Source organism: Agelaius phoeniceus, chromosome 1, assembly GCF_051311805.1.
Source record: "Agelaius phoeniceus isolate bAgePho1 chromosome 1, bAgePho1.hap1, whole genome shotgun sequence".
NCBI lineage: Eukaryota > Metazoa > Chordata > Aves > Passeriformes > Icteridae > Agelaius > Agelaius phoeniceus.
The window spans coordinates 102577661-102592861 of NC_135265.1; the positions used below are offsets into that span (position 1 = coordinate 102577661).

The window sequence follows — 15201 nt, forward strand, 5'->3', positions numbered from 1 at the left end:
TATAATAAAATCAGTCTGTATTTCCCTGCGGTGTCAAATCATAGTCACAGCTTGATGCTGTGTAGTAGTTTTTATTCTCTGGTAGTGAATTATGCTGGCACAACATGCATTCAGTATATTAAAATTCACCTTCCCTTTCCCACAGCTGTACATAGTAATATCAGAAGCTTTTTCACTGTGGCTTCTTTGTTCCTTCACTACAGAATAAGAATTAGCAGATTTTGTTATGCTGGTAGTTGTTCTGTATAGGCTGCACATTGTGCCACTCTTAGACTTAATTCCAGCTTTGAGTACAGCTAAATTTCCAACATGAGGTTCAGATGCCCTGTTGCAGTACTGACCTTTTGGTCCCATCAGAGTCTGAGCTCTGGTGAGATTGCTGAGATAGTCTGAGCATTGCAACTGGGTTGGCATTTAAGCATTGCAAAAAAGTAGTAACTGGCAGACTCTCTGTAGTGATTGGAATCAGTTCTCTGGGGTGACTGAGATTCTGCTTCTTTGGGAATCCAATAACTGTTCCTTAATGCTAATGAAGCACACTTGTCAAGTCCCTTGTTTTCCCTGGAGATCAGGGTTTAATTCTCCCAACACTTCAGTTCATTTCTATGTCTTTTAATGTGGTGATTGACCCTCACAGAAACTGGGAGACTCAGGTGGATGGCTGTGTCCCCATGGAATTCTGGTGTTAGTGGTCTCAGGTGGGTAATGCTTAGTCTCCCTTTCTCCAGCTACCTCTTAGGATCCTAGAGAAAAGAAGATGATGTGAGGAAAGGATTGTGCTTGATTTGATGTAGGCTAATGAACCTTTCTCGTGCAGCTGCACATTTTTTCTCCATTACACCTAGTAGAGGATTGAAGAAGTAATTAGGATTGAAGAAGTAATTTTCTAGGCTTTCAGCTTTCTGAGGCCACTAGCATCACTTCTGATGTGGGAATGTGCTTTTCACCAGCCAACTTTTATTATCCCATCTCTGGCAGGGATCCTCAGTTAAGGTTGCCAGCTTTTTTTTTTTTTCATTGTCTTATGATTTATCTTCCAGGGCTTTGGATATTCTCCTCCTTCTCCCTTTCTCTCCCGCTTGCAGCTAAAAAACAGAGGGAGTGAAAGAGTCACGAAGGAGCTGGAAATGTTCAAAATCCTCGGCTTAAGATAGTGAAACCTTGGTGCTTGCAGTTATTTCTGACTGTTGACCTATTGTGGAGCTGGCAGAGTGCAGTGTGTTGAAGCTGAAATGCTTTTCTTTCCTGTGTGTGCCTTTTGCTGCTAAGGCTTTCCCTCTGTGTGGGCAGGAGGTTTTCATTGCAAGAGTTATAACATGAGCAGAACTGGATGAAAGGATAGCTTCTGCTTTGAGAGCTGGAGGAACAGTTCCCTCTTTGGAAGAGCAAGCAAGGGACAGCTGCTCCTAAAGGTTCCCAGAATATCAGTGCTCCTCTGTCTGCTTTAGAAGGTACAGTATAAGAGAAACTAATGTGGCTGTTCCTTGGTTAGAGGGATGCTGCAATTCTTTCTGGCAGTAGGGTGTTAAAACCCTACTGGATAGGTTAAAAAAGTGTCAGAAAATGTTTGTGAAGGGTGTTTGTTTGCAGTAGTGGAACAACACCACTGACAGTTGAGACTGCTGGTTTGCTGGGTTTTTCTTTCTGTGTTTAAGGTAACGAAAATAGAGAAGCAAATAGTAGCATAAATAATATGGGTTATTCTCTGTACAGTTTCTGGAAAAGCTAAATAGATTAATGTATAAAATGGATGTGGCATGTGAGTGATATTGCAGGCTGTTGAAACATTTTTCTCTGATAAACAAATCCGCTTAGGGAATTTTTTTTGTGTTGTTGCCATAGTGCCTGAACAGTTCCCAAATATTTGAATGGAGGAGAGACTACCTTTTCCTTCCTCTCTAGCCTACAGGAGGAACAGCTTGATTAGTCTGTAGGGATGCCTACTTGTGCAAGTAATGTAAACATTAAATTGCATTGAAATGAACACCCATGAACACCCCAACCATGTTCATACTTTTTCTCTAAGAGTGAATCCACTGCATTCTGTCCTGCTCAACCTTCTCCCATAGACCAGTTTTAGACTTTATACGGAGCACAGACAGGAAGAGTGTGGAGAGTTGCAACAGGAATTTCTCTGTATGCCCAGGAAACACAGATGTTTATCTCACCTAGGGTTTTGAAAGCTGTCAAGCAGTGTCTCGAGAACTTTGTCTGGGATTTAAGTGAAGAGAGGAAAAGTGCAGTTAGAAAGTTGAAAGGGTTTTATGTTGCAAAGCCATGTTTTATAGCTTATGGATGTCCCAGTTGTAGGGCTTGCCTTCTCTGCAGCGTTTAGCCCAAGTAAGTGTATTTTAGTTACTGCAGTGATGCTGTCAAAGTCTCTGCACACTGGAACAACACTTGGTAGCTGATGTATTGTAACTCAGGGTGTCACATCAAGCATTGCAAAGCTTGCACAAGTCTTTGGAGTGTTTGAGCTTCAGCTGCTTGCTTCATGTCTCTCTTCCTTTTAGTTAGTCCAATGTTAAGGCACATATAGTTTGATCTTGGTGGTATTGTGTGTACCAGATACCCAGTGTATGGCAGAATTTGAGCATGGCCCCAAGCACAATGTTCTGTTGTGGTAGGACCAGAGAGAGCATGTTGGTTGAAGGTGGAAGTAGGATTTTCCTTCCAGTGCTACAAAATTCTCGGTCAGTGATGAGATCAGTTAAAAATCCCATGTACAGCAGTGCTCTGCAGAGAGAAAAGGGATAGCTTTCTTTCACAGTAATGACCTTGTAGAGGAGAAAAAAGTACCTTAGAGGAGCTTCCTACTTGCAGTAGCTGGCTTTTTCTTCATTCCAACCTCATTCCACAATTCTTAAGTGCATGCAGTTATTTGGAAGGGATAGAAGACAGGGACTTAAATAGCAGGGAACTTGAGTGCCTTGGTGATGGGCGTGACATGCTCCCTACAGGAAATAGGCGGACAGAATATAAATTGTTGATTGTTTTAACTGGTAGCTTGGATGTCCTTCTCTTTGTTTCAGTTTCCTCTAGAGCAGCATTTGTTGCAGGTCAAACTGTTAATTGGTAGAAGGTGCATTCAGCTGTTGTGCAAATAGATGACTAGTGAGCAATATGAGAGAGAACTATTGCTTTTTGTTCCGAGCAAATCAAGATTTTCAATGCTGCTTGCTGCCTGAAAGAAGCAAACTTGTGTATAGCTCCACCTCTTCTCCTTACTTAAAGAATTTTGTATTGCCCCTTGTTTCCTCTGATGCTTGATGAGAAATGCAGCTCCTGTAGCAGCTTGATAGCTATCTTTTTGTGAAGGTCTCTGCTAAATAAAAATTTTCTCATGGCCTGTTACATTTAGATGACTGGGTCTTTAAAATTTGCTGTGTCGTGCTTGCATCGGTTTTGTGTGCAAACAGCTGCTGTTTTTTTGATTCCTGTGTCTTTCATCTGCTAAGTGCTCCCCATCCTTAGCCCTCCAAACCTTTACTGAAGCTTTATTTTAAAAAAGAGTTTGCTGTGTGTCTGTGCTTCTAGCTGTTAGCAAGCTCTGCTATCAAAGTGCTGCATAGGGGCTAATGTGGTAATTGCGTCAGAGCTGCTTTGCATTTCCACCTTTCTTATCTTCTTCCTTGCTCCTTCCTCTCTACTCTTTCTGCCCAACCCCCAAACCCAGTCCTGCTAAACTTGGAGTTCAGACAACAAAGTCTGTGCATACAGATGTGGTAACTTGACATTCATAAGAGGCTCAAGTCTGATAGTGCTCCATGGTTTGACAGGCTAATTTAGGGGAGAAACACAGAAGGAGAAGGGTGGTTCTTGTTTCTGCTAATATGGTAGGTGGGCTGGAATCTAACATTATCACTTGCAGTGATGACTTTTGCCAAGTAGAATAATACATCTTGTGGCTTCTCAGTTGCATTTTCAGTCTCAGACTGCAGCAGGAGGAAAACAGAGAAAGTAGGTTTTAAGTGTCTCATGGAAAAAACAGCTCCTGCTTTGTGATGGTGGGTTCTGTGATGACCAGTGAGTGATGCCTGGATGGTGCAGGCAATATGGTAGAATTCAGAATGACAAGCTACACATTTTGTAAAATTTGTGTGATTGCCATTGCAGTAGCTGTTGGTTAATGTTACTGAAGCAGTGCAATAAATATGTGGTAGCAAATTAATCTGAAATAATGTCACTGATGCTTTGGTCTGTGTTGTCACCACAGAACCAGAGCTGGGACATCATGCAGTAGGAAAGAGTTAAGAGTAGTGAGTTCAGATGTGAGCAAATGCAGATGCTCAAGCATTAGCGCTCATGGTGAGGTGAATTTCTGTAAGAAACTTTCTTACTTTCTGTAAGAAACACCACTTTGCAGCACATCAGAATCAAAGTGATGTTTCTTACAGAAAGTTACATAGAAATGAATGTGTTTACAATATTGAAGGGCTGAGAATACTACTTGTGTTTTGCAGAAGTCTGAACCTAAGGTGGATTTATTCTCTTGTAGCATGGAGGGCAATAATTTAGAACAAAACCTGCTGCTATTTTGTGGTCATGATATCAAATGTCTGGGCTCATAAGATTACAATTCTTGCTTTACAGTTAAGCAGAAAAATTACTTGCCTGAACAGCAGAACAGAACTCAGTTCTTTCTGCATATAAGTGCTGTATTATCCTGAATATAGATATGATAACAATTGATGTAGAGCATAATAAGTAGCTTATGCTAAAATTGAATAAAAGTTTGTCCATTTTAGTAGATATATCTGCCACATAGTTTTTGCAATAGATCATGAGAACTCTTTGGGGATACAGAAGATAAAATGAGAGAACTGTTAATATTAGCTGGAAATCTTGAATCCTTAAAGCTGTTTGTTTTTCAGCTTTCAGAATTGAAAGTTGCTTATTTTTTTTATTAGACTTCTTGTCACTGAGTTTCTATGCCAAAACAAAGAAGAATATGTTTCTGCCATGGGGCTCATAGGAAATATGGAAGAACAAGAAGAATACATATAAGCCTCATTACTGAACAGTCTACAGTAGAGAATTGTGTCTGCATTATTAAATAAGAAAAAACAGTAGTTATGTTTTTCAAATGTGGTTTTGTGCACCTCTCTGTAAAAGATTCAGCATGAGAGACCTTTGTGAAAGATACTATGAGGGTGAGATATGTAGTAGAAAAGCCAACTACCTTGAAAATTGGCCTAGAGGCTGTGGTTTTATAGGGGACTGAGTTTTAAATGGACCTCTGTTTTGTTGTATGCTCAGCCAAGCTTGGCAGTGGTTGACTAAGCACCCCTAAATGTAGTCTGCCTCAGCAAGATTGCTGTATAGTTGACATTAGTTAATAACTCTGTCACATTATTGTATCCTTGCCATAAAACGAGGGGAGCTTAGGGGAAACAGGAGAGCTTAAAGCAGCGAATGTTAATGTATATTTTCACACAGTACAGTATGGACCAGCTGCAAGATAGATAGACAAGCTTGAGCAACTTCTACAAAAAAACACTCAAATGTTTTGATAGGAAAATGAAGGTGCACAGAGGAGAAGTTACTTGGCTTCTGTGATACAACAGAAGTTAATGGCAGTCAGACATGGAAGCAAAAGGCAGTGCCTGTCTTGTTATGTGATGCTTCCTTGTGTTTGGCAGTCATTGCGTAGAGTTTTGAAGAGAAACTTGAAAACTTTGTCTGGATAAATTATGAGTGTATTCATTTTGCTCTGCTTTGGTACTTGAATGTATGGAAATAGAAGCACTGTGGTTGCTTTTGACATCATTGTACAATTGCTGTTTCTCCTCTGCACACCACTAGTGGCTTTGGACTCCTGGGATAGAGTGTTCTGATGGAAACTCCTGTTTTCTCTAGCTCTACTTTTGCATGCTTACGTCTGAGCATGTAAGACCAGATTAGAAGGTAGTAAAGGCTCTGCACTAGCATTAGTTTCCAGTGGTGTCTTGTAGCTTATATGCTTTCTATGGATTTGGTCCAGACTTGTACCTGTTTGAAAAAGTGGAGAAAAATAAGAAAATTGACCTACAGTTTTTCTGCAGTAGATAAGTAGTACATGGCCCTGTTACCTGCACTGCATTCTGAAGCGGGAAGAAATTTGTGTGTTCTGCATTTGAATTAAGCAGAATTTGTACTGGTTTTGACCAGCATAGAGTTTAAATTTCTCTATAATACCTTATCTGGGACAATGGTTTGGACTTGTGCTGAAACCAGTGTTGATAAATCACTGATGTATTAGTTACTGTTGAAGACGGGGCTTAAACACTGTCAGGGCCTTTTCTATTTCTCATGATGCCCTCCCAGTGAATAGGTTGGAAATGTGCAAAGTGTCCCCATATAAGCTACTGTGGAGAACTTTAATGCTGTCCCAGCCAAAATCAGTACACTTGTGTTGTCTAGGTGTGTGGCTTGCATTGGTAAAATTCACAGAAGGTCCTGTGGTGCTTAGTCAAGTGCTCAAAGCTGGGTGGAAAGCAGAGTAGGGCTGAAGAGGCAATATTCAGTTAACAACCTTTTTGGTCACTGTTTTGGTGTAATGTGGAGGGAACAGCACAGTGACTTGGTTAATTGAATAATGCAAAATATGTTCTTTATGCATTTTAGATGAGGAGTGGTCAGGTGCTGGTGATTGATGTTTGTGGCAAGTTGAAGACCAGCATCCATGTGAGGGGCTTTGTTGGAATTCTTTGTTAGTCTGTGTTGAGTTCTTTGTTAGAATGGACTGTCTCTTTTGACTTGTACAGGTGTTGTGAAAGTGAAAATAAGTATGTAATGTAACAGCACTTTACTAGAACTGTAATACTTCATGTGCTGATATTTTTACCACCCTTTTCTTCCCTGTATTATAGTTGTATTAATCAAGATGCTGTCATTTCAATGATCTCTTCTATGACTATGAGCTGAGATGCTGGAATTATTTAAATAATAAATGTTGTTTGGTAGCACAGGCATATCAAGCTCAATGTAGTGCTAAGCCTAATTTTACAATTAATAAACTCAGCAGAGCAAAATCCACACAACTCACAGTTTGAACTAGTAGGAGACATCAAACAGATAAATTGTAAGCAAATGCTCATGTTTTTATCATTGATATTTACATCTGATATTGAGTGGATTTAGCAGTTGGATTGACTTAACTGGTTTCATGAGGCAAAAACTGTAGAAAAATAAATTTAGAGGGTACAAGGAGGAACATAGAACAAGGCTGAGGTTGGGAACAGGGAAATTGAGTGGGTAAAATTGGTGGTGCATGTAATGGTCAGCATTTTATTTTTTTGTATTCATGAGTTTGATAGTTAAGTAACTATTGTCAGCAGTTTGGTTATTTTTATGTTGGTATTTTGACATACTTTCTTTAATTTATGTTTTTAAATTTACAGTATGATCAACAGACACTGAAAAAAAAATAGACCCTGTCATAGAAGTAACTGCACTGTCTGGTTTGGAGAGAAAGAGGCTGAGGGGTGACTTCATCACTTTCTGTAGATTCCTGAGAATGGGAAGTGGAGAAGGAAGTGATTTAAGTTTTGGTCAGCCCTGAGGTGGTTGGGCAGTTGGACTGGATGATAGTTGAAGATCTCTTCCACTGAAATAGTCTAGGTGTGAGATGGCAGAACTAGAAACTCAGAAAAATCCTTGCTTTCAGTTGGATTTGTAGGTTGAATTAAAGGCCTGTGAGCCTGTGAAAGGACGTAGCCTGTTCCTAGTTAACTTAACCTGGCATAAAGTCCTAGCTTGCGCTATGAGTTCATTTTTACTCGCCTCCCACTTCCTGTGAAAATAAAACAGATTCTTGCAAAAATCCCAAACTAAACAACAAAAATTAAACCCAAACAAACCCACAAACCCAAACCAAACACAAGTTCAAACAGTTATGTAAACCTGGAGTTGCTAAACACTTTCCCTTTGTGTTGCAATAGCTTTTGGCAGCTGATCTTTCTTTTCAGCCTTCCCTTCCTCCCCCTGCAGTTCGTTATTCTATCCTCTACCTTACAAATATCTAACACCACTAATTCCCCTTCTCAGATTGCTCTTCCATTTCCTTTGGCTCCTAGTTCACTTTCTTACTTTCTCCCATCTCTTGGATTGTTCTTACACTCTTGCTCTTTCCCCATCACTTTTTCATTTGATTTCTGGCAAGAATTTAATGTCCTATCAGCAACTGCAAAATCTGGTCTTTTGTGCAAGGACGGGATCAGTTGATGTCCATGGATTCCCTATGTAGAAAATGGGAGAATTACTTAGTTTTTAAAAGGGTGCCATTACCTTAGTTTATGACTAAAAATATAACTCTCCCGGAGCTCAGTATTTGTCTTTTGACATTTGAAGTACAGTAAGGAAGATGTTCAGGCAGTGGTAGCTGTTTATGTATTCTGAATGTTGAAAATAATGACACACTATTTGGTAAGCAATTTATATAGCACAGCATAATTGTGTAGAAGGTAGAGGACAATAATATTTTTTTCTTCATTTTGTAGAGTTCATTTTAAAAAAGTTGTTGTTGGACTTGTAGGTCTGCATTCTGATCCTCTCTATTTGCAAGTTATGAAAAGGCATTTCAGGGAGATTTGGATAGACTGAAGAGTACAGGTAGTGTACTTTTGTGTTGTGTTTTCAGGACTAATGGAGGTGACCTTTCCAACAGGTGATCTCATTTGCAGCCAGAAGTGTGTGTTTGCTATGGGACTGAGTTTTAGAGCAGTTTTGAGGGCATACAGAAACTAAAAAGTGGTAATTCAAATCGTCATTCTTAAGTAGCTCTGCAGAACAGGATTGGACTTTTTTCCACTTCTTTGGTTCTATGTCGATAAATGTATATGAAGTTCCCTGATGATTTGCTGGTTAATAATTATGCAGTAATTGAAGTGACTTGTGCCCATTTTATTTGGTAGCCAGATCTAGCAACACGCTCTGATTTTTTTTGACATGCTTAGTTTAGATTTTTCTGTTTTAGAACAAAGTCTTTTTGGTCTGTTAGATCATGTTGTATAAACTTTGGGCTACTTGCAGCTATCATTTGAGTTCGTGTCTTCAAAAAAAAGCTGACTTTACAATTGGATAAAAGTAATTTGCTTGAGAAAAATATCAGGTATAAAAATACTCAGGAAGTTTAGTGATGAATCTTACTTGGGAACTTAGAGAAAATGACTCAAAATCCATTTATACATCATCAGTCACACTTGTATAGAAAAGACTTCATGGGGGCTGGGGAAGGTGGTGGGAGAATGTGATGCAGTTACTAAATATGTTGTCAATGGGACCTTGCCTAGATTTCTGTATTTCAGACCAACAACAGACATCATTTTAGTGTCAAACTACTGTGATTATAAGGAATATTTCTGATGTCTCTGATAGTTGGTGTGGATGACTACAGCTCAGAGTCTGATGTGATTATTATACCTTCAGCCCTGGACTTTGTCTCACAAGATGAGATGTTGACGCCTTTGGGAAGATTGGACAAGTACGCTGCAAGTGAGAACATATTTAACAGGTATGCTTTTTAAATGTCTGTCTGGCTAATGGTATGCAAACTATTCATCTGATTCAAATCTGACTGAAGTTAATTTGCATGGAATACAAATAATTTCAAAAAACCCAACACCTTTATGAAACTTCAGTTTCCACCCCTCCTTCTGTTTGCTCATGCGCCTCCTATTTAGAGAGAGCAAAATATTAATGATAACAGAAAAACATTAGTTCACCTTTTAAGCAACTGTAGTAAAGGACTTCTTGAACTTCTTCCTTAATTGGAGAACATAATTTAGGTTTTTTTGCAGATGCTAACATTCCTGTTGGCACAGGACTTGCAAGGTTATCGTAAACTCCATCCATAACTCTGTGTGAAAGTAAGTTTAAGAAAATACTTCATGAACGGTCAGGAGAGCATAATGAACAGCCAAGAGATTGATTCTGAAATGAAGTTCTTGGCTTTCTCCTGTCAATCTCCTCTGTAGTTTACAACTTGAGTATTGCTGCTTCTGGTTATTGAAACTGAACTTGCCCAGTTAATACTGTGTTCTGCATTTCCCCCTTTTTATTTCTGTAATGAGATGCCACTGAGATGGTTGTTTCATTTAAAAGCACAGGTATTGTAGCATACTTCAGACAGACACACATCCCACCTGATCCCCTTGCTCTCAGATGCTCTGCACTCAAATGGAGAAATTCAAGCCCATAGTTTATTTTAATTGGAACTGTAAATGGTAACATGATCACAGAAATGTATAAAATATGTTAACATTGAGATTTTCTGGTATTTTATTTGAACATGGCTTAGTTTGGGCTTCAAGTAAGCTTTTAATAAAGTGTGTTTGCTTTAATGCTGAATTCTTAATACAGTAATATGCAGAAGCAAAGTCTGTGATCAACCACCCAATAGGATAGCCTCTGTTTTGTTGTTCATGGCCTGGGTTTGGAAAGGATTTAGCCCTGTTCTTAACTTAAGTCACGTGAACTGTACTTAAAATTCCACACTACGTGTGTGAACATACCATTGAATCAAAGCTGAAAATTGCAGAATGGTTTCTCTTGTTATAACCTGCATAAACCTGTATGCACATATAACTTCTGAAATATGCATCATTTTCAAATTTTGTTTTTTCCCGAAATCCAAAATTGCTGTATTTTACAATTTAAGATGAAATTGACAGTTATACTACCAGGAGAGAGTTTTTGCATGTTTTGGCTTTTCATGGGGAGGGAGGGAAGAGGAGCGTTCAGGTCTCCAGGTGACAATTATATAATAAAAGCCAGTAGGAAGGAGAACAAACTCAGAAACTCAGGTTGTGTATCTTCAGAAACTCAAGTTGTCTATCTTGAATTTTAACCAGCAGTGCTGTTCCTAATATCTTACTTGCCCACCTAAGAAAAAACGGTGATTTCTCAGTATGGATTGTATTGGTTATGGGCATGCATCAACTGGGAATCCTTTTAATTGCTCTGTCCAGCTTTATGCACCCTGTGCTTTCCTGCAGGGAAAGGTGGTCGGACTAACTAGTTTTTCCTGATTTTTTTTTCCCCTGTGTTTGCTTGTTTGGATTATTTTTGCTGGTACAAACATGTTTTTTAATCCTAGCTTCCTTTGTAGCCTATTGTTATTTAGCATTAGAAAATACAGGAAATAGCAAATGATAATTATTAATGGTATAACTGAGTAGCACTTAGATCACAATAAATGATAGTGACTACTGCAGTCAGTTTATGATGATTCAGCATTAGTCAGTCTCAGAATAATAGGAGGGATTTCTGCTAAGCAGAGGAACTGGAGCATTTAATATGAAAAAGATTAATTCAATTACATTCATTTATTCATATGTCTTTGTATGGTATCAGCACATCCAATTACTAATGAGTAGTTAAAAGTTTTAAAATACTATGATTGAGTTAATAATGCTTCAGTTGTTTCTGTGACCTGGAACCTGCATTTCTGTGGGAGCTTCATATTACACATTCCAAATTCTTGAAACACAATCATTGAATCTGGGTAAATTAGGGTAAGATGTTTTTTTCCCCCTTTAATTGGATGAATTTGCTTTTAGTATGGCAGGTTTTAATCTTTAAGTTTCATTTTAGGTATTATTTCTCTTTGCATTTGGTTTTATTATCCTTTTCTGTCTGGTTAATCATCTACCTATGCAGCATATTTGCAGTCTGTGATTATATTGAATGATTAAAGTGAAGGGATTTTTAACAACTGCTGCAAAAGTCTAGTCTCCTTTAAGTGGATTCCTTGAGTGCTCATGATTTCTCAGCCATTTGTTCTGAGATGGAAATGAATCAGTGTCTGTGTCCTAAAAAATTTCAGGAGATGAGGCTTGGAAATAGCAATGTCTTCTTTGTTTAAATATGTAAGATTTCTCATAAGGTTAACTGAAAGAGAGAGAAGTAGGGAATCCTTTAACAGCTTCCCAAATGGTGGAAGGTTTTGCTTTGTGACAACTTTTGGTATGTTATGTTTTACATTTTTACTGGTTTAGGTGTTGCTCATGAGCACCACAGATGTTGCCTATGAGAATGGAGGGGAACCTGACAAATATTACAATAAATTGTTTGTCTGCAAAATAAGGCAAGTGGGAGTCTGGCTGTGGTGTGATTATTGAAGAGGCAGCCTTCAGTTCAGATTTGAGAAGCATCTCTAGGATATGCCTTAATAATCCAACATCACATTGCAGCAAGAGTACATGTTGAGCAGAAAGCCAAAGCCATCACCCTGAAACACAGAGTCTTCTTGTGTCTGGTAGCACTGGTGTGTGTACATACATACAAGGATGATGATTCCTTTTTGCTACTTGCTTTAAAAACCAATTGCTAGTTGCTGGTGCAGTTTGGAGCTTAGCTTTTGTCTCTTTTTGGGTTTTTTTGTGTTAAAATCACTTGTGGGTTTTTTTAATCTTTTTTGCCTTGGACTTGCTTCCATTCCTCATTAAGAAGGCTCGGAAGTGTAGAGCACTCACCAATAAATCTATTTGAATAGTGAGGCAGTTCCTGAACACAGATCCTTCATTTCATATGAGGAATTATTGCTGCTTTTTCTCTTCAGACCAAAGCACATCTTGGCAGTAGTGCTGTTTACTGTGGTTCCTCACTTGCTGAGACTCAGTGGGTTAGTTGACTTGTCTCTCACTTTCCAAGACTACATTAAATATGTAGGAGACACGTGTCCACACAGGCTGGTTTATGAAATTGCTTCATCTGTTCCTCTTCTCTTTTCAGAGGTGTCCAGCCCTTTAAAAAGACCAAGTCAACTCTGCTTCTAGGTTAGTGTGTCATGCAGTCTGTTTCCCTCTGTTAGGGTTTTTATGGCTGAATTTTAACTGCGTATCAAGATCTCTGCTGAGAGATGTACTTCTGTCAAGTTGAAAAGAGTGAGGGAGAAAAAATTAATTAAAGGCAAATGGTTTCTTCAGTTTGTTTTTTTTAGAAGATTTTATACATCTGTATGTCAAAACAGTTTAATTTAAAATAGTTCTGCAACTGGCCAATGTGCAATATTTAAATTACTGATTTTCAGTAGGAGAAAATGTGTGCTTAGCTTTGGGAATTCATGGAAACCTCCTGCCTTTCTCTGATTGCATGGAATTGTGAAGTTCTTGAGCTTCCCTTGTGCACTAGGAATGTAACCATCTGTTCTCTTGTAAGTTGTTGACCACTGCTCACATTCACTGCTTGTAGTGAACATAATAAAGTTTAGGTATGCCTCCGCTCTTGTCTACAGCACTGCTGTTTATCAGCAGTGCTTCTACCTAGGCTACATCCTAGGAGTGTTTCTGTCCTTCATTTCTGTAATTACCTGGCACCTGACACTTGCTACTTCAGTGTTTTGTTGAGTTGCTCCAGGGCATTACCAGATCTACCAGTGTCTTGGACACTGTTCCTTGGCCCCTTCCGATTCCATTATCCAGGGATAATTCTGCTAGCTCTCTGAACTGACATGTGACCCATGTTATCCAGTGGGGTAAGAAAAGAGTTATGCCATTGCAGGGTGTTTTTGAGGAGAAAGGTTGATTGCCACACATTCCCAGCTGCATTCAGGGCTGTCTAGGTACCTGACGGGTATGACTTTGTAGCACAGGCTATGACAGAACCTTGGAGGACAAAATCCCAAATCTGACTATATCTCATCACTCATAAATTAATCCATAGAAAATTTTCTTGTGCATTTGAAGTAGTAACTGAGTTGATTATGACTTATTTAATATTTTTTAATGTTTCTACTTTGCTTAATGTATGTCTCAGGTACACATGGGTTGGGTAGTACATGTTATTTTCACAGTACGTACCCATAGCATTCAAATGAAGTTTGACTTTTAAATGTCAACCACCATTGGTTTAAATGTCAACTATAGCACCATTGGTATGAAAATCTTTGGCTTGACTATTCATGCTTTTCTGAAATAAATTCAGAGTTCTATTTAAAAACATTTTAATGACACTAGTGTTACTTTGCTTTGTATGGAACAAGTTAAGGACGTCACAGATGAGGATGGATGGAAGGCTGATTCTGACTTCTAACATTCAGCTCCTGTTTGCCCACTTAGAAGATGATTACTATTTCTGGTCTTGGTGGCTGGTTTCTCTTATCCTTGTAAATGAAAGGGATACTTTTAATGTTATATTTAAAGGTTACAATTCTTTAAGATTATGCCAGGTATCAGAAGTAAGAATTCCCAAAGCAGGGCTAACTAAACTTACTATAATTTATAAATTGAATTTTAAGTGAATATATATAAAATTCTATTTGGTGTAAGAAATTTCTCTGATTCACAACTTTTTGATTTAGCTGTATTTCTGGACACAAATAATGCTTCTTTTTAATCTTTCTTGTAAACTAGGCAAATGGTGGCTCGAAGTTTGCTGGACACTTTGAAGGAAGTCAGTGATGATGAGAGAGATTGTATTGCTGTGTTGGAGAGAATCAGCAGATTAGCTGATGATTCAGGTAGGTAGCACTAAACATTTTACTGGGTTGATGGGGGAAAATCAGAGGTTGTAAACCTGTGATTAGCACAGAAGCAGTATGTTCTTTCTCCAATATTCAAACGAGGCTTCTGCAAATTCAATAAATAGTGTAACATTTATTTTTTCTTAATCATCCCCCAAAGATGACTTTTTTCCTTACTGTTTTCATCAACAGATTTACACCCCTTCAAAATGTAGGACTGCAGCTTTCCAATAGTACATTTTTTAGTAGCTTTTATTATTTACTTTTGCTACTCAAAAGATCTGCATGATTATTTTAGATTTGTAGATCGATATTTGTTTCTTGCCTTGAAAATAAACTTGGAAACCATCTGTGCAACACTCTCATAAGTTTTGATAGAATTTAAATGCTGAAGTTGTTCCTTTGCACCTTTTTGGGCAACCAGGCATGCAGGTAAGAGAAGCAGCAAGAATTGGTAAAGATGCAAATATAGAATCAGAGAATGGTTTGGGTTGGAAGGGACCTACCATGGACAGGGACACCTTCCACAAAACCAGGTTGTTCAAAGCCCCATCCAGCCTGATCTTGAACACTTCCAGGGATGAGGCATCCACAGCTTCTGGGTAACCTGTTCCTGTGCCTCACCATTCTCATAGTGAAGACTTTCTGCTATCTGCCTTCTTTCAGTTTGAAGCCATTACTGCTTATCAGGTCACTACCTGGCTTTGTAAAAAGTCCCTCTCCAGCTCTCTTTTAGGCCTCCTTAGGTACCGGAAGGC

At 38.7% G+C, this 15201-nt stretch overlaps 1 protein-coding gene across 12 annotated transcripts in view; it reads left to right on the forward strand.

Moving 5' to 3' along the window:
• PPP4R1 (protein phosphatase 4 regulatory subunit 1) overlaps positions 1–15201 on the forward strand; it is a 63495-nt gene that overhangs the window by 6063 nt on the left and 42231 nt on the right. For 5 of the 12 annotated variants that reach the window (XM_077184128.1, XM_054638622.2, XM_077184145.1 and 2 more), the window contains 2 exons: positions 9358–9493; positions 14334–14440. The exons of 1 other annotated variant lie outside the window; for it this stretch is intronic. In XM_077184128.1, the coding sequence (XP_077040243.1) occupies positions 9358–9493; positions 14334–14440 (243 nt within the window). Of the gene's footprint in view, positions 1–1306; positions 1452–9357; positions 9494–12714; positions 12759–14333; positions 14441–15201 lie in introns of those variants that run through there. 6 more of the 12 variants (XM_077184149.1, XM_077184153.1, XM_077184169.1 and 3 more) reach the window with 5 other exon arrangements.